At 35.8% G+C, this 23,522-nt stretch overlaps 4 protein-coding genes across 4 annotated transcripts; all 4 read left to right on the forward strand.

Moving 5' to 3' along the window:
- The first annotated feature begins 147 nt into the window (after positions 1 to 147).
- Positions 148 to 4,296, forward strand: LOC115995714 (uncharacterized protein YKR070W-like). Its single transcript, XM_031234821.1, has 12 exons — positions 148 to 321; positions 446 to 549; positions 840 to 875; positions 1,150 to 1,223; positions 1,416 to 1,456; positions 1,791 to 1,862; positions 1,949 to 2,150; positions 2,734 to 2,829; positions 3,280 to 3,347; positions 3,535 to 3,733; positions 3,829 to 3,912; positions 4,059 to 4,296. Exons 1-12 carry the CDS (start codon positions 212 to 214, stop codon positions 4,119 to 4,121), a joined length of 1,149 nt encoding a protein of 382 aa, XP_031090681.1. The 5' UTR covers positions 148 to 211; the 3' UTR covers positions 4,122 to 4,296.
- Positions 4,297 to 4,758: 462 nt separating this feature from the next.
- Positions 4,759 to 5,693, forward strand: LOC115995572 (50S ribosomal protein L10, chloroplastic-like). Its single transcript, XM_031234640.1, has one exon. It carries the CDS (start codon positions 4,807 to 4,809, stop codon positions 5,503 to 5,505), a length of 699 nt encoding a protein of 232 aa, XP_031090500.1. The 5' UTR covers positions 4,759 to 4,806; the 3' UTR covers positions 5,506 to 5,693.
- Positions 5,694 to 9,130: 3,437 nt separating this feature from the next.
- Positions 9,131 to 14,269, forward strand: LOC115995578 (protein TONNEAU 1a-like). Its single transcript, XM_031234648.1, has 8 exons — positions 9,131 to 9,328; positions 10,068 to 10,200; positions 10,743 to 10,831; positions 10,950 to 11,072; positions 13,000 to 13,115; positions 13,202 to 13,227; positions 13,307 to 13,463; positions 13,929 to 14,269. Exons 1-8 carry the CDS (start codon positions 9,242 to 9,244, stop codon positions 13,966 to 13,968), a joined length of 771 nt encoding a protein of 256 aa, XP_031090508.1. The 5' UTR covers positions 9,131 to 9,241; the 3' UTR covers positions 13,969 to 14,269.
- Positions 14,270 to 15,909: 1,640 nt separating this feature from the next.
- LOC115996668 (probable adenylate kinase 6, chloroplastic) lies at positions 15,910 to 21,868 on the forward strand. Its single transcript, XM_031236018.1, has 4 exons — positions 15,910 to 16,430; positions 18,563 to 18,703; positions 20,398 to 20,670; positions 21,528 to 21,868. The coding sequence occupies exons 1-4, from the start codon at positions 16,143 to 16,145 to the stop codon at positions 21,669 to 21,671; spliced, it is 846 nt and encodes a 281-aa protein (XP_031091878.1). The 5' UTR covers positions 15,910 to 16,142; the 3' UTR covers positions 21,672 to 21,868.
- The last annotated feature ends 1,654 nt before the right edge of the window (positions 21,869 to 23,522 follow it).

The following is a 23,522-nucleotide window of genomic DNA, read 5'->3' on the forward strand; positions in this document are numbered from 1 at the left end:
ATAAAAAAGAAAATTTCAAAAATTATTTTCTAAATTTCCAAACACCTCTAGACTCTAGTAAATGCTAACCATGGTCCATGGGTCCAAAAAACAAAACAAAAAAACATATGGTCCAGAACACCCCAGGCTGTATTGCCGCGGGTCTGGTCTGGTATGAACCAGTCAACAAAAGCTCCATTACTGAAATTCAAAGTCATTTCTCATTAGAAAAATGAGGTTTCGATTCAAACAGCCATTGCTACTCTCCCGGTCAAGCCTCCTACCTCAGGCCGCTTCTTCTTCATCGCGCGCTACCTCTCAACCTCCTCCGATTCCTCAAAAGTTCTGTTCAGTAAACTACACACTAACAGACGCATAAACTTCGGGCTTCAGTAAACAAGGAGTTTTTACGTTTTCCTGATTTATTCCTTTCGGAAGTTGAATTGTCATTTTTTTTCGATGTTAGGTGTTCTTTTGGAATAGCATTTGATATAGATGGAGTCATTCTCCGCGGCCGGACTCCAATTGGAAACTCTCCCCAAGCTCTCCGGAGATTGTTCCACGATTCCGGTACTTCTTTATTGCCGTTTCAGATTATACGGAGTATTTGATATAATGATATGATATAGTTTATGCTAGTTTTCTTTCCCATTTTATGGACTATGAGCTGTAGCCTGTAATGCAGTTGTAGTTTAATTTTTGCTGCATTCAAACTTCCCGGGGAATGGGGAAAGCTAGTGTTAAAAAATTTGAATATAAAGTTCCAATCTCTCAACAGTTTTGTTTATGTGCTCATCTATTCTGCATTTGGATTTGATTTTCCTGTTAAGTAATCACCAGCTGTCGGTTTTTCGTTGTAGGCAACCTGAAGATTCCGTTTTTGTTTTTGACAAATGGTTAGTTATTTACTTGATCTCTTGTTCTTATTCAAGCTAATGCTAATGTAGCTGATTTTCTTGTAACATAGTGAATATTTTCTTTTTAAGAATTTTAAGAATTGGGGTTTATTTTTATTTTTGTTATCGGATGAAAAGTTAGAATCTCTATAAAGAAAATAAATCTCATTTCACTTTCTACATTGAGTAAATTTGTTTAGATATGGTTAGTCATCAAGGTGTGATGCATGTTGGAGAAATTTTGCCTAAAATAATTCATTGGTCATTTATTTAGGAGGTGGCACCCCAGAGTCCAGAAGAGCAGCTGAGTTGAGTGAACTTCTTGGAGTGAAAATATTACCTTCTCAGGTACTCTTTCAAAATATAACGTAACCAGTAAGTAAAGCAATATGAGAGTGGAATCCTGATGGCTTTTTCTGTGACTTTGAATTGTAGAATGGAGAGTGCCTATTTTATTTTATTTTGCACGTGCTTCTGCATGTGAAGGAGGAGAAAGAGATATATAACCTATTAACCTGTATGTTTGTCCCTTGAATGCAGGTTTTACAGGGGCACTCACCTTTTAAAAATTTGCTGAAGCGGTATATCTTTTGCATTATGTTACTAAATTAGGATCTTCGACATTGTGGAGTATTTCTTTTCACACTTCATAAACATAATGTTAGTTAGAACTACAGGTCATGAATATTGGGTTCTGCTAAAACCTAGGTCATGAACATTGGTTTTTTTAAGGATATATGGATCATCAATATTGGATTCTGTTTCTTTTGCCATGGCTTCTACTTCTATGGAGATTAGTCTGGTCAACTTGCTAATATTTCTCAAAAATATAATTTCCAATAAAATTGAAATGTATTTTATGTTTGATTTCCATTCTTCAATTTGGTGTTGTTAATTTATTATTATTATTGGTAGGTTTGAGAATGAACTCATTGTTGCCACTGGAAAAGGTGAACCTGCTAAAGTGATGTCTGAATATGGTTTCAAGTAAGGACCATAACTTCTATCTGTCTTTTATGTTTTTCCAATTTAGTATTGTAATTTACTTTATTGTTTAACTTGTGTTCGTGAAGAAAAGTTCTCTCAGTAGAAGAGTATGCTTCATACTTTCATGACATTGATCCTGTTGCTCAATATAAAAACTGGAAAACAGAGCCGGCGTCAATTTTGCCAAAAAATTCATCGGATTTGGCAAAAAGATATGATGTTTTCTCTGACAAAGTTAAAGCAGCATTTGTAGTCAGTGATCCTGTTGATTGGGGAAGAGATATACAGGTATTTTGTCGTTGTATTATTGATAGATACAGATAGGACTGTTCTTTGCTTTTTAGCTCCTTGTGTGTTTTCCTCTTTCTTTGGACAATAATTGATATGGAATAGGGTAGAAATGGGGAGCAGGTGGAAAGACTTCTAGTCAATTCTTGTAGGTAGTTTGCTCGAAGCTGTCAGCAATGTACTGTAGTATTGAAAAATGGAAAACTAAGACAGTATGAAAACATTGTTTTAAAGAAAATAATTTAAGGCAAAAGTAATACCATCAAGACCAGGCTACTCCCACAATTTTTGAGACTTCAAAAATATTATCTGTGCTTGCTGACTGAAAAAGTATTAAAACAACATTATCTGATTCCAAAATTCAGTGAATACAATTTTACTGGTTTACACTGACTGCTTTACTCATACTTATTTAATTATTATTATTATTATTATTATTATTATTATTATATATACACATATTTTGTTGCTTTTTTTTGTTTTTTGTTTTGTTTTTGTTTTTGTTTTTGTTTTTGTTTTTCCTGTAATAGTAATGCCATTTCCTTTTGAAATGCTTATATGACTTGTTAACTGATGGATTCAGGTTCTGTGTGACATTTTAACATCGGGTGGTTGTCCTGGAGATGAGAATGAGCATCAGCCATTTCTATTCTTCGCTGCTGACGATCTTGAATACCAGGTTGGTGATGATACCAAATTGCCAACGGTAAAAATATGTCTCAATTGCCACTCCATAATACCCCATAAAAAAACCCAACTTAACAATAACAGAATCATTTTTTGCATGTAATTGATTTTGACTTGCAAGTAACGGGTGCAGTGCTCTGAAAGTTAATTGAACTAATTCTAGATTTAATTCTTGGATTAAAAGTAGTTCCCTGGAGATAAACGTAAAGAAAATCAGCATCTATAATGTTGTGGAGAAAGGTAAATTTAATATTTATCAATCACTTAGCTTATGTATTCACAATATGGCATATTCTTTTTTACATATGGACCAAATTGCAAAAGAAGCCATCTTGAGTTCATGTTCTTCTGAGTAACTCATTGCAGTAGCTTCTGTTATGACCTTTACAAATGGTCTTCATTGTTTATTGAGTATCTACTGACAGGTGTCAACGTAGGACAGGCTGCATTTCCTTCTGAGCGTCTTGGTTTGGGTGCATTTAGAACTGCCCTAGAGAGTGTTTTTAACAGGTAAATCCACATAGCTTCCCGAATTCTTCTTTGCAAATTGTGGGAGAAATCAGCCAAAGAAAGTAATTAACTGATTGCCATCAATCCCCTATAATTCACATTTAAGTGCCACATTTCTGTTTGTTTATCCCCATTCGATATTGGCTCTTGACTATTCATGTATTAATCTTTGGTGCTCAATATGCAGAATTCACCATAAACCTTTGGAATATACATCATTCGGTAAACCAAATCCATTTGTTTTCAAGAATGCTGAGGCCGTATTGAGACATCTTCGTCATCCCTCATCATGTCAAGCTGATGTCCGCACATCTGAATTAAATGCTTACAAAACACTCTATATGATTGGTGACAACCCTTCGGTTGATGTCAAAGGTGCAAGGCAGGTTGGTCTCTCTGTCGCGAGTTTTTATCCATTCTTTACACAGAGTCAGCCTAGATCAAAACTGCAAAGCTAAGCATCTCGATTGTTGAACTCCAGGCAGGGCATCCTTGGTTTTCGATTTTGACAAGGACTGGTGTTTTCCGGGAAAGAGGAAACCATGCACAATTCCCTGCTGATCTGGTATTGTTTCGGTCTTTATCATTTAAACACTCCCATGATTTATGCAGCTTCTGAACCCCTCTCATGCCAACCACTTGAAATCCAACTTTAGTGAACTTCATATTCATAAGTTGCCAACTGATATAATGTTGCTTGTATGCATACAGGTTGTTGATACTGTAGAAGATGCAGTTGAATTCATTTTGGAGAGGGAGTGTCCTGAGTCCTGACTTATGAGGCCATGAAAAAAAAAAATCATCTATGGCTTCCTAATTTTTTTTTTATAGTTTAATTATTTGTAATGCTCAAATCTTGCACAATATGAAATATGACTACATATTTTACTTTCAAAGACTCATTCTTTGACTGGAATATTGGTATTACTTCCAAGGCTTTGTTTCTACAGCCGTACCCTTTGGGTTGTCTTTTTTAGAGGTTTCTTAATATTTCAATTTTGGGCAGTTTAGTTGGTCATAAAGTGAAATTTGGAAAGATCAGGAATCGAGTCTCACCGTAATATGAGAGTAACCTCTCAAAGTGATGGACTCTTCTTAGATGTCGGAAATGAGTATGAAGTTGTATGATGTATCATTACTCACGTTTTGAGGAGATGAGACAATGTGAGTCTCGTCAAGAATTGCACTTATTTTTATTTTTTGGGAAAAGAGAATTGAACCAATTATACGGGTTGATTGATATTTTTGGTTCCCTCTTGATTAATTTTATTTTATTTTATTTTTTGGTGGTAATTAAATCTAAATTTTATTTCAAACTTTTTAATCTTCCTAAAGTACCCCCTAATTTCCCAACGGGGCAACGGCCCAACCCAAAACGGCAAAACTGATAAAAAGGATAAGGCAAAGCAGAGAACTAGAAGTCTAGAAGCATACCCCAATCCTCCAATCCTCTATATCAATGGAGGCCACGATCCTCACCATAGCCTCTCCTTCTTCTTCATCTCCCTCCCATCCCCTCTCTCTCAAATCCCATTTCCGCAACCCCTTCGCCACTCCCACCCACCCACCCAAACTCGCTCTCCGCCCCTCCAAGCCCCGACCTCTCACAATCCGCTCAGCCATCAGCAGAACCAGGAAAGAAGAGACCGTCGAAGCCGTGAAGCAGCAGCTCCAAGACTGCTACCTCCTGGCCGGAATCAGGTACAAAGGCCTCACAGTAAAGCAGTTCCAGGATCTCCGCACACAGCTCCCGGAAACCACCAAGCTCCTCGTCGCGAAGAACACTCTGGTCCTCAAGGCCATCGAGGGGACTCCATGGGAGGCCTTGAAGCCGTGTATGACGGGAATGAATGCCTGGCTCTTTGTTCACAGTGAGGAAATCCCGGCTGCATTGAAACCCTACAGAACATTCCAGAAGGAGCAGAAGCTGGAAGGTAACGATTTTGCTGGGGCGGTTTTTGAGGGGAAATTCTACGGCCCGGATGAGTTTAAATCCCTGGAAAATCTGCCTTCCCGCGCCGAGGTTTATGCTAAGCTGTTGGGCTCTTTGAAGGGCCCGGCGTCGGCCGTCGTCGGGACTTTGCAGGCGCCGGCGAGGAACTTGGTAATGGTGTTGCAGGCCTATGTTAAGAAGCTGGAAGAAGAAGGAGGGCAATAATGGTATGTAATTGTATTTTATTTTTGTCAATGATTTGAATTCTGGAGATGTTATGAGAATATGAGATATGGCATTTTGTATATTTATTCATTTCTTTTATACTCTCAATTTGATCAGTTAACTGCTTAATATTTTGTGCATTGTTGGTAGCGGTAATTGATAAATTGATTAGATTGGTTACTCCTTAACTGAGCCTCTATGGTGTTTTGTAGTTGTGAACTTTTTAAGATGCAATGCAATTGCTATTACTGATTATTTATTAACAGGAAAGTTAAACTCTTGTTCCAATTCATAATTTTCTGTTTGCCATTTTGTTTCATTCATACTCTGGTAGATGGATGACGAGTTCTTGGAGTTTGATTCCCAGGCTTTCTTCCATTCACAATGGATTAGCATAGGGTAGGAACCGTACTAGGATGATGATTAACTGCTACCTCATATTGGATATTTGGGTTGTGTTTTAATGAGGGACGAGAGCTCTGTTGAGTACAACTCTCTCCAATTTGCAGTGTGATATCTTGTTTCATTTTTACAAATTGCATGCTGTGGTAGTCTGGTAGATGGACGACAAATTCCTGGAGTTTGATTCCCGGGCTTTCTTGCATTCTCAATGGATTAACATAGGGTAGAAACCGTATTAGGATGGTGATTAACCTCTACCTCATAATGGTTATTTGGGTTGTGTTTGAATGAGAGAGGAGAGCTCTGTTGAGTATAACTCTCTCTCCGATTTATAATTTACGTACTGTGGTAGTCTGGTAGATGGACGATGGATTCTTGGAGTTTGATTCCGGGCTTTCTTTCATTCACGATGAATAAACAGAGGGTATGAAACTAGGAATCATACTACGGAGTACTTTGTATTGACTATTTGGGTTGTGTTTGAATGAGGGAGGAGAGAGCTCTGTTAAGTGCATTTATTTTCCAAGCTCATAGAAAGGCTATAAACCATGGGAGCTCCGGGCTCCAAGTACTTAGAATAATTTATGCTTAATGTTGCAATTGCAGACCATACAAAAAGAAGATGATAATGATAATGAATGAATGAGTAAACAAATATATCTGTTTTCCTTTATTTTTTAAATTTCATAACATGGGTTTTCTCCTGGGGGTGTAAAACAATCCAACATCCCTGATGGCCTTTTTTTTTTCTTGTTTCATAACGCATTAAGGTGAATGTCTCTTCAGTGTGATGGTTTTTAAAGGGCATGTTACTTCCCTCGATAAATGCATTTAGGTTATTGTGGCCTTGAGTTGTGGGCATTCTAAAACAACAAAAGACCTTTCATGGATATTTGGCAAATGGATTGATGAAATCTGTGAGACTGCTAATAACAAAAGCCTTCGGAGCTGGCCAACATGAGTGCATAAACAAAGCTGTGATTTTTTTAGTCAAGATCTTAGATATCAAGTTTCTGATAACTATACTGTTCTACTTGGTGTTTTGCTTTTAATGTAATTTTGTATTCAATACATCATTTGCTGAGTCGCATACAGAATTAATTTATGTGCACATTGTTTTCCTCGCATAATGTTCACCCTCATCCTAATACTCGTCTTCCTCCTCACTCCCCAACACATACACGTGACTGAGATACAGAGCGACACAATTACTCCGGAGTTGTGAGTCCCTCAGTCTAGTAGCTTCTGCTAACCTTTTAACGTACATTTCGTGTTTATGCAAATTACCATCCCTTTGTAACTCATGAAGATACACAAAAAGGTTCCTTTGAGTCATGTAACCACAATTTGAGAGTGCATTTGTTTATCTGATCCATGCACGCGATTTTCAAGTCAAACAAATGTTATCCTTGATATTCATGATTAGAATGTTAACTTTGTCACCTTTTCACCATGTCTTGCACTTTGGTAAAAAAGCTCATTTGTGTTCCATGATGCTTTGTGTAGACATGTTTGTATTAATGATCTGCGAGGAAGAAGCATAGCTTTACACAATGGAACGATTAATTGTGTATACCATACCATACCAAACTGTTTAGCACTTCAATCTGTGAACACTTTATTCTTTCTTCTTCAGTTCCTTGTATTTCCTTTGCTGTTCAAGTTGCAGGTGAGGCGGGAGTTATGGGCCATATTGGTTATTGGTTACTGACAAATGACGATATATGTATGCTTTTTGAGAGATAAAATGGCATGATCTAATTTGTATTGTTTTTTGATAAATATGAAAATGTTACTATGATGATGGATTTTTTATTTTTATTTTAACAAAAAAAAAGTCATTTTTGGTTTCTATGGTTTTATGCCTTTTAACTTTTTTCAGACATTTTGAGCACTTACAAGTAGAAGTGGCTGGAAATTGTAGAAACTACAAACTTCTCAACCTTGAAAGATCTTAGCAACTGGATCCACAATTGAGTAAATGTGTAAATTTATCCCATCAAAACCGCAAAGAAATTGAGATAAAAAGAATATAAAGGTTGCAAAAAGATTTCAAACGGAAAATGATGAAAGAGATGAACAAAAATGGAAAATGTTTGGAGATCAAATTACCTTGCATAAAATGGAGTTTCGATGGAAAAAGTATCCAAAGGACCAAAAGTAAGCGTGAAATTGTCGCGAACAATTTCTTCTATTGAAATTAATTCATTTAAAAACATAAAAGCATTCATAATGCTAGCTCAAAATCTCGAATAGTACTAGTGAACTAATAAAGCATCAAAGATAAATGAAAAAAGCGAAGAAAAAAAAAACAATAAGGCTTCAGTGAGCAAATTGCGGCTAATGGCGAGCGATGACTAAATAGTGGGCAATAGTGAGTTAATAGGCTTATAACAATGGGTTTCGTAACTTCTTCGATCCATTGATTGATTGTAATGATATCTAAGTGGATAAATGCAAAGGGCAATTTGGGGGCTGGACTACAATGATGTCAAGTTATAGGTTTGAAGTTTTTCTTTAACGATTTGGTAGCTTTAGATTTTGATTTACTATTGTGTAATTGAATTTACATTTTTAAGTTTGCCAATTGATTTTAGGTTTGTTTTGCTAAAAACTAAGTTGTTTTGAGCAAAACAAACATAAGTAAATTAAAAAAGAAAAAAAAAATCAACAACAATAACAACAAAGTAGGCAACTCAATTCCTTAAAAAAGAAAAAAGAAAAAGAAAAAGTAGGCGACTCAATTAAATTGGTTATTAATGTCAGTTTTATATTGGTTTATGGGAACCTAGCACCTTGTTAATAACCAAGATCGAATTTTGAGTACTGTACCCAACACATTGGTTATTACTGTACTTATTAGTTTAGTTGCTGTTTTTGATTTGTATTTTTTTTTTAATCTTTTCTGTATGAAGTATTATTTAGATCAAAATATTATATTTTTGTATTGTGTATTTAATACATAACTTTAAAAAGTTTAATACAATTATTACAAGACCTACGAGATTTGTAAATCGTGTTAAAAATTTGATTACAATTGTCACACTAAATAACAATTTTGGAATGGAATTACAAAAATAAAGATGTTTGATATTTTAATGTAAGAATGAATTTTGTTGCAGATTTTCCGAAATAAAAAAATATTTGAGTTTTGTTGGCCTACTTTAATGCAATTACTACGTATCAAGTAATAATAATGTAATAAATCCGATTATCCGTAGAAATAAATTTGCGCTGTTCCTGTTTCTGTCTCTCTTTCTCGGGCCCAAAGCAGCAACGTTTCGCTCGAAGCTAACCTCAGCGAAGAAGGAGGAGGAGGAGAAGGGCAACAAAAATGGACGATTACACCAGAGAAATGATGGACCTCAAAACCCTCGTCACTCGAACCCTAGAAAAGAAGGGCGTCCTCGCTAAGATCCGGGTATTTATCCGTCTACATTTCGAGTGTTGCATACATAGGTGCTGTATATCTGAGTATGCTTAATTATGATGCAAATGTTCGGCGGATCTGATAAGGTCATATATGAATTTGTGCTTTTTAAATGCGTGTATTACTTTGGAATTTGCCCAGGAGATACTGATAGTTGATTCTCAGGGAGAGATGAAAGTTTCAATTTTTAATGAAATTAGGGTTCTTTTGGTTTTCCCCATTGAAAGGAAAAAATTTGACTTTAAGAAAATGGGTCTTTGTTGTGGAGGGTGGTTGGGGGTTTTAATGTATTTTGTTGGAAGCTGAAACTATGGTGCAATTTGGAGCATAAAAAGCACCTTATTTAGGTTTCTCATGTTGGATACTTTTGAAGTGTCGTGAAGGTTCTTAACATAACATTCTAACCAAATAGATGATGCAGTAGTGTTATTTTGTTAATTATGTATGTTTTGATTTTCTTTCACTTAGAATGTGCTAGCTCAATATGACAATAAGCATTCTTAAGGAGAAAACTAGATTTAGAGGGGAACAGTGTTGAGAATAGATGCTAATGAGTGGCATGGTCATTGGAATTTATTGTTACTATGCTGATGTAAAAGTTCTTAGTCCTCTCAGCAAAAATTAATGATCTATTATTAGTTTCTGCATATCTCTGAGTATGGACTATCTTCCCATCCACGTGGGATGTGAACCTGGTTCAACAATGATTTTTTATGGGCATCCTTTTCAGGCTGAACTTAGAGCAAGTGTATTTGAGGCGATTGAGGGAGAGGATAGGGTGATTGAAAAGGAAGAAGGCTTGCCTCCTGCTCTATTGGGTAGCTGCAATGATCGTGCTAAACAACTCCACAATTCGCCTTCAGGTTTACTTAAATTTATAACGTTGTATTCATCTTCTTGTGAAATCTCTTCATTAGCCGTCATATCTTTTAAAGACAGGAAGGGTTAAACACAAACTCTTAACTTGACCCTATATTTCTGAAAGCTGTGTATCAGTTGAACTGGCAGAGTACTATCTTGAAAAATATAGTTCATTGTACTTTTGGTAGCCTATCTTCTCTTGATGATACACTAAACTTAAATTACATTTATGTGGAGATTAGAATGTAGAGAGCGATGAATCTACTCGTCTGATTTCAGAAATTTGATTCTTGCCTTGTGCATATGTTGTATGATCATTTTAGATTTGTGCACTTCTAGTCCCTTTTGCAACAGTTGTCTTCCTGATAAAGTTTGCATAATGAGAATATTTATGTTACTTTCCATTTTAAAATTGGTATTGTGTATTAATTGCAAAATGCAATTTGATAAAGCCAACTGTACGGTTTTTCATTTGGATTTTAGGTACTTCCTCCACAATCACCTTCTCATTCTCTTGCTTATTTTTCCCATGTAACAAATGCAGGAAGGCTACTAACTGCACTGATATGTGAATATTTGGACTGGGCTCAGCTAAACCATACATCTAAAGTTTATTTGCCAGAGTGTAATTTGGTAATCATGTACTGTTCCCTTCTGGTATTAATTATCTTTTTTTATCAAATTTATCCAACCACTTTGATCCATTTCTAATATGTTCTTTTCTTTTATTTTTTGGTATGCTTCACTGCAGCAAAAGGATTTCTGGAAATCTGAGTTAAAAGAATTTAGTAGCAAGAATGGGTATGATATTAATAGGAATGGTGACAGTGGTCCACTGCTTTTGGACGTCCTTGAAGGATTCTTGAAGTATGAGGTATGAGATAATATCTGCTAAACGATCATAAATGCTCATTAAGTTCCTTGTTTGCATGCTTTACTTTAGCATTATGTTATGCCTATTGCTTGGTTTTAATTTCTTGGCCAAGGATAGAATTTCTATGCATTTGTTGCACTTTTTCAACATAGTTTCAAGTGTTTTCTCTATTTGATTTGTTTTAAGATTAATAAGAAATAGTAGAGTATGAAATTAGTTATAGACTATGATGCACGGAAACTTCGGGAGGGTAGTGTTTCTCCATTTCGAAAACATTTTGTTTTTGAAACTCCCAAAAACTTGTTCAAAAACGTTTCCGTGTCATTTTCTAATTAGGCACAAATTTTTGGACAAGTTTCAGGCCATTTCCTAATTAATAAAAAAATTCAGAAACACATTTTTGGTTTAGGAAACTCGTTTTGGGTTTTTCTTTGTTAATAAAAAAAATTATTTATGGGTTAAAATTCAAAAATTGAAAAACTTAAATTTAAACATATTTTGTCTTATTTCCTATTTTTGCTGAGATACTAATTATTTCCTAGTTCCCTCCCTTTCGTCTTTGGTCTTCGTCATCTTTTTGACTCCTAACACAAATCTGGCCGGCAGTGGACAACATCAGCATCTATCAGTTTCTCAACTTTTAGATGAGCCTAAGTTGGAGTATATATATACTTAAATTTATGAATATTTTGGATTTTAGACAATGTTAATTATTTCAAATAGACTTTGTGATATTGAACTATTTATTGGTAATTTAATGCATTACTTTTATTTGTTAGTATAATACTTTTAATCATGAAACTAGTAGATAATTAATATTTATGCATATTTAAGATCAGTGTTGACAAAGTTGGCCTAGGCGACCGCCTAGGCCACTAGGTGCTAGGTGGCCGTCCGATTAGTTGGCCGAGTTGACCGACTAGTTCGACAAGTCGGCCATTTTTCCTCTATGGGTCACCCCGTTGCTTTTGTTGGAGTTCGCAACCTCACAGCCACCCATCGCTCGGTTGCCCATTATAGTCGTAGCTCACCGCTTCACCCAGAGCCCCTCACCTTGTCGGACGGCTAGATTTCCTTTGTGTGTCAGCCCATCGTCGCAGCTCATTATTGCTGCTTGGAAGTCATCTACTCATCGCCGTTGCTGAAGTTGGAGAGAGATGGTACTGCTTCATTGGTGGAAATATGAGATTTTGGGACTTGAAATTAGGGTTAGATTTTTTAGTCTTTGGAGAGTTTGAGCTTAGGCTAAACTTTTAAGCATTGGGCTAGGGTTAGGCTTTAATGCTTTAATTTTTATTTTTTATCAAGTGTAATGAAAAAAAAAATTTATTAAGAAACCTTGGTGCCCATCCACCGCCCGATGAGCCTTTTACAACCTTGTTTACGATAAGAAATTTTTTTGCAGATATACACTATGTTTTTTATATTTACACTTTTCCCTCACGTTTTGTTTCTTACCTTTTTAAAAATGGCTGTTTTCCCGTTTCTTGTTTCTCATTTTCCGTTTCCCGTTTCCGAGCACCTAGTGCCTTTTACAACCATGTTTGATCTGAACTCTAGGACATGTTGTTTGGGAGCTGACTTTCTTGATGTCTTTGTTACTTTTTGCACTTTTCCGTTTGTGTAGATATATGCTACAAGGATGTCAGGTGTGCGCCATAATGGCAAATATATTAGAGCTCTAGCTTTCTGTGCTTTGTCTTGAAATATTCCTGTCCATGATACCCTCAGAAGGAAATCTACAAAGTCAACCTCACCGAGCTAAAGCGATAATCTAGAAAACATCTTAGCTGTATCCTACAGTTATGTTGCAGTGTCTAGAATTACCGCTGTGGTTGAGTGGATGAGCAGTGTGTGATGTTCCATACATTTTCTTGATCGGAACCGGATTACACATTGAGCTTCTAATGGTGTTTTACTGTCACAGAATTTATCTCAAGCTAGGGGTGCTGGAAGGAGATTAACCACAGCGGATGGTGAATTAGAAACACGGAACGTTAGGAGGCCTTCATCAGTTGCAGGGGGCCTACCTCCGTTGGGAAGGTTTATTTACGGAATTCTGTTACTTCTCTCTGAATTCCATTTTTGTTTTCCGATGTGTGACTTGGGATTATTTTAAATACTTGCAGGCCAGTTCCTGCTTCTCAAGCATCTGGTATGTAGCGTAACTCTTTAATGTTGGTCCGCAGTTCTAGGTTTGGTGAATGTTTTGGCTTATATAATTGAGTTTGTAGATAGAAGAGCGGGATCGTCAATGTCGGGATACAGGAAAGATGAATACAACTGGAGATATGACAGCGATGAGGATGCAGAAGACGTTGTCCGTGCTTCGGCTGCCTTAGAAAACCTTCAACTGGATAGAAAAGCTCGGAACCTTACCACTTCTTGGCGGTTCGTTTCAAACCCTCAGATGGATTCTTTTAATTTAAACATGACACACACACATTTTACTTGGAAAGTATATTGCCTCTACCCTTTTTTTGGGTGACGAGGAAACCTGCCGCCATTACCCGAGGATGTGGGCCTATTTGGCCCATTTGGAGTTGAACTTGTAACTTTGTGGTTACCAAGTCAACAGTCTGACCAGCTTGGCTGGGGTTGCCCCCTATCGCCTCTATCCTTTGTCACCACAGTCGATGCATGCTAATGCTTTAGAAACGTTAACATTTAAATATGACATGTGTACATTTTACTAAGAGTCTAAGAATGTATCGAACTAGATCTTCCCGTTTGACTCATGGGGCCCACATGTTGGGATGGAAATATACCACGGGATGATCTAAAAATCAGCTAGCGTAATCCTAAAAGCCTGTTTATCGTGTCTGATATAACGAAATATGCTGGATTTGGTTGCAGGCATGCGGGGGACTCTGATGCCGATGGCAGGATAGAGTAGATGCAGCTAAATCGTCGACTAATCGCTTTGAGCTCATCTTTTACCCATTCCTATATTATGTATGTGCATTCATGTTATGTGTGATTAAAATCTATAATGGTTGGCCTTTAATTTTTTTTTCCTTCATTTTCTTTTTTTCTGTATGAACTTTTTCTTCCCCAAGTACCATTACTACTTGTTGAGTTCCATCATTTCCCTCCGCTTCAATTGCTTCCCCATGATTGTGTATGAAATGTGCTTGATCTATTGTTGCTGCTGCCATGTCAACCAAAAGGCATTATACTAGATTTTTTACTGTCGAGTGGGTGGAACATGATTCTCGTACCTAAATGTTATGAGTTTGATTCTTGTCAATACTCTCTTGATCAAGTCTGTCGCACATTGTCACATCGTCTTTTTAGTGTAGTTTACATCTCGTGTGGTTTGAAGACTATTAACAGTCAAGTAGTGGTTGCAAGGTTTTCTTGTAACCCAAATAAAATAGTTGTTTTTGTTTTGTTTTTTTTTTTGTATGGTGTTGATTAGCATTGGTGTAATACCAGGTATTATCAGTATTGGTACAAATTCACACATGACCATAATTTTTATTTTTTTTTTGTAAATTTACCGGGTCTTTCTCTGTTCGTTCAACGGTCTGGGTCCACCCGCGTTTGCTCCGGGAGGCACGGGTGTTGGCCTAGGGAGAATCGTCACTTGTGGAAATCGAATACATGACCATAATGGTTAAAGAATACATGTACTTCAAAACTTATGAAGGACTGTTTTGTCATTCTTTGAGATTTTACTTAACACGAACATGATTAGTTTTGATGAATTGATTTAATTGATTGGTCGAGAAAATCATACAAAAAAAATGTTTAAAGAATATTCTGGTGGTGGGAAAGATAGATAATCATCATCAACAACATTAATATTCATACGCCAAATGTTCCATTGTAGCTTTGCCAAGTTACTATATATGTCTGGCAGTAGACATTTTTTTTTTTTTTTTTTTGAAAGAGGCAGTACATATTCAAAACACAATTTGTTAAACTTGTGTCCTTTTCATCCCTCCGTTCCCAGTTTACGTCTTGAGAAGGATATAATATGTCCTTGTACATAAATATATTTTAAAGGAATAAAGGTTAAATCATTCACTAAATTACATTAAAAAAATACTATTCATTCAACTAAAAAAAATTGCAATTGACTTTTTGAATAAGTTAAATTCATGCAATTGAATCAAACTGACTTGTTCTCCATCCCAATTGGGTTAATTGCACGAATTTGGTTTATTTAGCGAACCAATTAATTTTGTTGGAGTTAGATGGCTTAATTATATTTTATGTGTAATTTAGTGGTTAATTTAGCTTTTATCTTTAAGAAGAAAAAATGAATAAAGGTCAATAGGCCAACGAACTGTACATGATAATGCAATAGGTCACTGAACCTAAATAATTTACGTATAATTTATCTAATTTGTAGGTTTCTAACAAGTCACTCCAAATTTAAATTATTTAAAAAAAAAACTTAAAAATAAGTATTTAAAAAACAAAAACAAAACGCAAGAGATGAAGAACTCTTCGTCTCCAACGTTTTTTTTATAGGTAAAAAATATGTTAACTTAGCCAACATCTTATGTGTTTACAATTAACATATCTTGTGCTAGCATTAACAATTTAGTTTTAATTGCAGGTACGAAACATATTAAATGCTGACACATAACATGTTTGCCAACATCTTATGTGTCTACAATTAACCTATCTTGTGTCAACAGTTAACAATTTATATTATGTGTTTGTAATATCTTCGATTTGTTTATAAGGACGCAAATTATTAATTATATATATAAAATACCATGTACAAAATTCATATTGCATTATAAAGCTTAGTTTAAAAATGATGAACAAATTAACAATTGAACGGAGACGGGAACCTAAAATTTGGTAGAAATTGAGTCTGTTTCCAGTTGGTTTAGGTAGAAGTGTGGTGGGCAGAATATCGCGCCAGCTTTGTTTCTCTCCCTTTCTCCTTCATCCCACGTGCTTTTCCACAACCATTCTTCTTTCTTTCATTTCAGCTCAACTGAAGTCCCTCTCCCCGTGTCCCCGTCTCGCTTCAATTCACTTCTCTCATCATTTTTCTCGCCCCCAACCTTCAAATTTTGACTTTTCTCCATCCATTGTTGTTGATCCATGGCGGTTTTGCGCGGCGCAGCCACGAGATGCCGGTGGCGGATCGTCAATTCCGTGCGGGGATTTTGTCTAAACCCCTCTTCTGAGACCGACTTGAAATTGTCAACGGTTGTTCGGCCCGAAGAGCCGCCCAAGGGTAGAAATGTCCAGTGGGTGTTTCTGGGCTGCCCCGGCGTCGGCAAGGGCACATATGCGGCTCGCCTCTCTAGTCTTCTCGGCGTCCCCCATATCGCCACCGGTGATCTCGTCCGTCACGAGCTCTCCGCACGTGGCCCTCTCTCCTCTCAGGTCAACCGCTTAATTTTTCGCTAATTTTGTTTGTGTTCTTCTGTGTATGTATATGATTGTGTGCATATGTATATTGGAACTAAACTATGCATGAACGCCATCCTAAAACATGCGGAGTAGATTATATATACACGCATGATCAAACGAGAACAAGGTTCTTTTCTGTAAAATTTGAGGACTAATCTCAGCCATCCATCAGGTTTTAGGAAAAATACAAGGTTCAATTTGTGATTTTATAATTATTGGGGAGGTGTTCTCACTTGAACCTTCCCCTATAGGGGAAGGTGAAGGTTCAAGTGAGAACGTGCAGTTGTGCGGTTGCTTCAGGTGCTTAATTTTCCTTCTGGTGCGTGGCTTGAATGCTTAAGGTGCGTGAGTGTTGAACCTAAAGCTTAAGATGCGTGGTTTTCCTTCTTAAGGTGCGTGATATCTATGCGGAGTAGCTTATATATACACGCATGATCAAATGAGAACAAGGTTCTTCTTGTAAAAATTGAGGACTAATCTCAGCCATCCATCTTGTTTTAGGAAAAAAAACAAGGTTCAATTTGTTATTTTGTAATTATTGCAAACTTAAAAAGTTTACTGGGGAGGTGCTCACATGAACTCAAGTGAGAACATGTTTTGATGGATAGATCAATGGTTGAGAGTTGTTGTGATCAGTTTCACTTTTTACATGAGGTTTGCTATATATATACATATATATATATATATATATATATATGAATGCCAGAAGTTCCCCTTGTAAGTTGCAAGTAGTGTGAATCATGGAAGATAAATGGGAATTTCGCATCCATGATGCCCCCCCGTATTAGTTTGTTGAAAGTGAAAGTTGCCCTGTGTTTACATTCAAAGTAAGCTTTTTCTTAATAATCTGAAGTTAAAAAGCAATCATCTTCATGCACCATGGTATACAAAGCACAGTATTTTAATCCAAATTTAGGGTTCTAACTAGGAAGTAGTGTATAAAGTTTAGGAGATTTTGAGCATCAAGCATTGCTTGAAGTTCAGGATTGATGGGTTGTTTAAGATGATACAAAGATTGGATTTTTAAAACTTTATTTGTCTTATAATGCATGCTGGTTTATGTTTTTATTCCCCACTTTGTGCTGTCCTTGAACTTACTGACTAACTTCGTGGAGTTTTAAAGAATTAATGTTTTATCCCAAGACATGTGCATAATATGTTGAACGTGTTGCCAATTTGTCAAATATTAGTAATACAGTGTGGCAATTTCATAGATTTGTTGGACACAGATGCATCTTCCCCCGGAGTATATGTCTTTGTAGATTGACAATAAGGTGTATGTGTATTTGGATTCTTTAACTTGTGAATGGATAAACTTAACTGAAATAAATTTTAATCCAAATTTAGTTTGGGTATGCATGTGGGCTTTGTTTATCCGATGCTAAATAAGCCATATGAACTTCTAGTAGTGTGAGTTTTTTCTTAACAACGTTTACAGTCTACCCTAGTATGTTTTGGTGTACCTGTTTCTCACTTTATCTCACATACCAATATACCATGCTTGCCTCTTCTAATTGAGGCATCGTGTGCTAATATTTTTGGGGTGTTCTGCAATAAGGCATTGAAAAAGCTTATTTCATTAATAGTAAATGACATGCAACTAGTAAAAGTTTTATGACCTTGTTAAATTTATTTCCTAATTAGAAAAAAATGGAGCAAAATTAAGAATTTTAACACAAGGCTAAGGTTACTATTAGACCTCATAGTACTTCAATTTTTTCATCACTGTCCATATTCTTTTGGATTCAACATCTTAATTTTATTATTGTTGTTGTTCTTATTATTACTATTAGAATTTTCATATAAAGATAATTAGTTTAATAATCTTTTAAAAATAGATTTAAAGTAATGACATGTCATCAATCATGAATTCAGTAAGCTTTTCCTTCTGCAAACTAAGCATCAACAGTTACCATTTAAAATCTTATTCCCCTAACTTTTACATTAATGTTTGAGCTCATATTATAGGTCCTTCAACAATTTTTACTTATTTATTTATTTTTACAGAAATTGGCATGGATAGAATTTTCCCAGTGGATGTAGATTATTCTTCTTACTTGACGAAATTGTTTTACATGAAGTTATTTTGTTATTTATGTTTGCAGCTTGCAGAGATTGTTAACCAAGGGAGACTAATTTCAGATGAAATTATAATAGATCTATTGTCCAAACGACTTGAGACTGGTGAATCTAAGGGTGAATCAGGTTTCATTCTTGATGGATTTCCCCGAACTATAAGACAGGCGGTGAGCAGTACTTTTGTAGCGATTGCTAAAATGCTGAAATAAATTTGGCCATCTCTGAAATAACTAGCGTTAGTCTAGAAGAATTTTTATAGCTACTTATGTAGTATCTCTCTTGTTTAATTTTAGTGTGATTAGGGAATCTGAATTGGCGAATTGCAAATCAAGAGGGAGAAAAACATGATAAGTTAATGGAACCCAGACATAAATATCTTGATTGATGAGACACAAAACCTAGTTTTTGGCTAATTCTTTTCAAACTGATTGTGCTTATAGCCTTATACTTTCATCAACAATGCATGATTGTTGTAAAACCAAGATAATATTTCTTCATCTATGAAAAGTGAAAAGTAAAGTATAGAGAACAAGTGTTTTTTTTTTTTTTTGGGTCTGTGATGCTAGTTGAAGCTCACAACAACTCAGCATGTGAATTCACATTGGTTCTTATTGGATGGCACTAATCACTTTAAAATATCTACAATTGTGTGTTCTATAGTCTATACTTTGTCTCTCTAGCTAGGGTAACTATATGGGATTTCTCAATTAATTACCTGGTGAACATAGGTTATTCACATTCACGCTAGCAAAGGTAATATAAGTGAACTGGTTGAGTGATGATGCTGAACATTAAACTATGTGTCAAAAAGTCTTTGTCACAGATTGATAACAAATTGGAAATCATTAATTCCTACATGCTCGAGATTGAGGTTTCAAACTTCCAATATGTTTTAAATTATTATGTTTTTTGTATCATCTATGATGTTGATTATCGTTTGCCTTATTTCAGTTCTTGTTTATAGCAGTTATCTATGAATCAAATTGTCAATATGCATTTGTATGAAGATCTAAGGATCGTCAAAATAGTGAACCTTTAGGAGACAACAACATTAGTACACTGGCATTGATATCATGTTTATTCCCGCCGAAAGTCCATTGTCAGTTACTGCCTTACTGGCATCCATTATATATTATTTGTTTTCTTAAATCTTAATTTGTATTTGTCTTTGTTCATTTCTTTTGACCGCCTCCTTAGCCTTTGCTATTCTTTGAAACAAACTTGAAGATATCTAGTTCCTAGCTTACCCAAGTTGCCATCTCGGCTGTCAATATCATCTATGGCTTTCTAATGAAGTTTTCTTCCAAAGGGATCAGATTATCTTTGGTTTTCCCTAATCTTTAAAAACTTCCAACATATTTTGCCCGTCTTTGCTGATACAATTCCTGCATCCACCAATCTTTTAAAATCCTAAAGGCTCACACAATCTTGTATCCATTTGCTTCAAGTTGAAGACACTGTTCTGGAGTCTAAATTTACTACTCTCTAATACAAAGAATTTTGGATATTCATATACCCTTTGCCCAATTGCCCTCTGTAATTTTTGCATCCATAAACTTTCGGTGTATTGTAATAAACCCCTTTTCTGGAGGCTCTTTTTTGTGATAAGCTTTAAAGAGTGAACCAGATCCAAGATCTTGACACCTGTCGTCATATTGTATGTCCAACTCCAAGCTGAGCACTAGTGCCTATGTAAGTGGTTCATTGCTGCATACCTGCTTTTTCTTCATATGTAATGTGCTTTTCCAAATTGTTGTGATTGATTTCGTTTTTGTTTTTTCTTCCTCCCGTCAATGAGATAATCTCGGTCTGTCTTCATTGTTTTTAAAAAGAAATATGATATTTCCTTTTCTTATTTTAGGAAATCTTAGAGGGCGTCACAGATATCGACTTGGTTATCAACCTGAAACTTCGGGAAGAGGCATTAATCGCAAAATGCCTTGGGAGAAGGATGTGCAGCGAGTGTGGAGGAAACTACAATGTTGCATGCATTGATATCAAGGATCAACAGGGAAACCCCGGAATGTACATGCCTCCGCTTCTTCCTCCTCCCCAATGTGAATCAAAACTGATAATTCGGTCTGACGACACGGAAGAAGTTGTGAAGGAGCGCCTTCGCATCTACAACGAACTGGTATTACCTTTACTACTCTAATATCCTCTTCTCAATGTCCATGATTTTTCTTTGTGCATTATGACTAGTAGAAGTCGTGCTGAACTTCAAGATATTAGTGCTTAACCAATGGCCAACACGAGTTAACCCTTATGTTCTTGGGCTGGTCTCCTGTGAGACCACCCCATGAGTCTCAATCTGTGAGACGGGTCGGGTACTCGGGTCTACTATTTAAAATGAGTCATAACAGAATTGCAGATATAATTAATACTTGAAGCCTTATATATAATATTTTATATCATATATGTACTTATGTAGTACTTTATAGCAGAATTGCAATAGACAATTTTCAGGAAATAAAGTAATAACATACTAGACCTTATATATAATACTTTATAGCATAAATCTAGTACTTTATAACACATTTTGTTGGGAATAAAGTAATAACGTAACAAAATTGCAAATATCATCAATACTTTAAAAGTCTTATATATAATACGGAGTACTTTATAGCATAAATGTAGTACTTTATAGGAAAACTATAATTGACAATTTGCTGGAAATAAAGTGTCATTACATTGCAGAATTGCAGATATAATCAATATTTTAAGCCTTATATATAATACTTTATAGCATACATGTAGTACTTTATATCAAAACTGTAATAGGTAGTTTGTAGAAAATACTATTACTAAGCCCATATACCATAAGACCCAAATTCTCATTAGCGGACCCATCTCGCGGATTGAGACGTGTGAGACAGTCTCACATCAGAAATTGCTTTATGGAATAAAAAATGGTAGCTGGCATACTCACGGTTTGTTAATTGACATGGGGAACGATTTGAATGAACATAGAACTGTACGTTTTTGGTGCAGAGCCGACCAGTTGAGGACTTTTACAGGCATCGTGGCAAACTGTTGGAGTTTGACCTTCCTGGGGGAATACCCGAGTCATGGCCAAAGTTACTCCGAGCTCTAAACCTTGATGATCACGAAGACAAGGAGTCAGCAGCTGCTTGAGTTTTGGCATGTCCGCGTTGTAGGATATTAGTCTGCTTCTCTTTGCAGCTCCTCGCGCATTCTTTGCATGTTCTGTGGACGTGCGGATTAATTTTCGGAAGGAAAATAAATATGATTTCCTTGCTGTTGATGTTGTACTAGTATCTGAGAATTGGCAGTATGGTCTCTATCAATTATTTTTTCAGTCATTCATCTTATTTGGCTAAGTTTATTCTTCTCACCTTACCAACAAATTCATCAAAATCTTGGGTTGGATTCATCATGACAGGTTATAATCTATGTGATTCAGGTTGAGAATTAAACCTAAAGTCATAGGTTGGTGTTATTTAACTGCAAGGACTTGGGCTCAAATGTTATAGTAGTAAATAAAAAACAAGGACTTGGGTTCAAAGGTTATAGACTTATAGTAGTAAAAAAAAAAAAAGAAGAAAAGAATATGAACTATTTAATAATTGATGAAAATTTGATTTTTAATAGTTAATTTAGATATATCCAAAATTTAAAACACTGGATTTTAACTTTGTGTTTATATTCATTTGAATCAAATTGGATATTCATATGTGATTGTTTTCATCGCAACCCCATTAGGGATTCTTTGGTGATTTTTTGCGGTAAAAAAAATAAGGGATGATTTTTTAACAAATGGGGGTGATTTTTTTTTTGGGTGGGGGGCAGGGGGGTGGGGGGGCGAGGTGGGTTAGCAAGTTAAGCATTTTTGTGGGGTCTACTTGATTGGAAAATGAGAGAAAGAAGCAGGCCAGAGTTGGCGTGTGAAAGATTGTTGTGCCCAGCTGTTGTTGAAGCTTGTGTGTGAAAGAATGTTGTGCCTAGCTGTTGTTGAAAGGTTGTTGTGCACTGCACACGTCAGCTCCCGCCCAATTGGACACGTGCCCTGCACACGTTAGCTGGGTGCGTAAAGGGCCTTTTATTTATTTATTTATTTACTTTCTGTCAGATTTATTTTTTCTTTTTCTTTTTTTTTTTCGCATTTTTATCTTTCTCTCTCTTATATGGATATGAAAATAATCAAGTAAAAATACATACTAATGAGGTTGCTATAAATTTTGTCACTATTGAGTTATAAGGCCCACCTTGCATACAATTGATGGACAAGAAGGGACAATATGTATACTTGAGAGAGAAANGGGTTTTTTTTTTGGGGGGGGGGGGGGGGGGGGGGGGGGGGGCGAGGTGGGTTAGCAAGTTAAGCATTTTTGTGGGGTCTACTTGATTGGAAAATGAGAGAAAGAAGCAGGCCAGAGTTGGCGTGTGAAAGATTGTTGTGCCCAGCTGTTGTTGAAGCTTGTGTGTGAAAGAATGTTGTGCCTAGCTGTTGTTGAAAGGTTGTTGTGCACTGCACACGTCAGCTCCCGCCCAATTGGACACGTGCCCTGCACACGTTAGCTGGGTGCGTAAAGGGCCTTTTATTTATTTATTTATTTACTTTCTGTCAGATTTATTTTTTCTTTTTCTTTTTTTTTTTCGCATTTTTATCTTTCTCTCTCTTATATGGATATGAAAATAATCAAGTAAAAATACATACTAATGAGGTTGCTATAAATTTTGTCACTATTGAGTTATAAGGCCCACCTTGCATACAATTGATGGACAAGAAGGGACAATATGTATACTTGAGAGAGAAAAAATGTGATTTTAAAAAATAATTCAGTTACAAAAAGTTTCATCTTTCTAAATAAAATTATAATTAAATATATACGAATTATGATAGCAATGATTCAATTACAAATATCGAGTAATAAATAAATAAATAAATAAATAAGTAAATATATATATATATATATATATATATATATATATATATATATATATATATATATATATATATATATA

The sequence above is a fragment of the Ipomoea triloba genome, chromosome 11 (assembly GCF_003576645.1).
Source record: "Ipomoea triloba cultivar NCNSP0323 chromosome 11, ASM357664v1".
In the NCBI taxonomy this organism is placed as follows: Eukaryota; Viridiplantae; Streptophyta; class Magnoliopsida; order Solanales; family Convolvulaceae; genus Ipomoea; species Ipomoea triloba.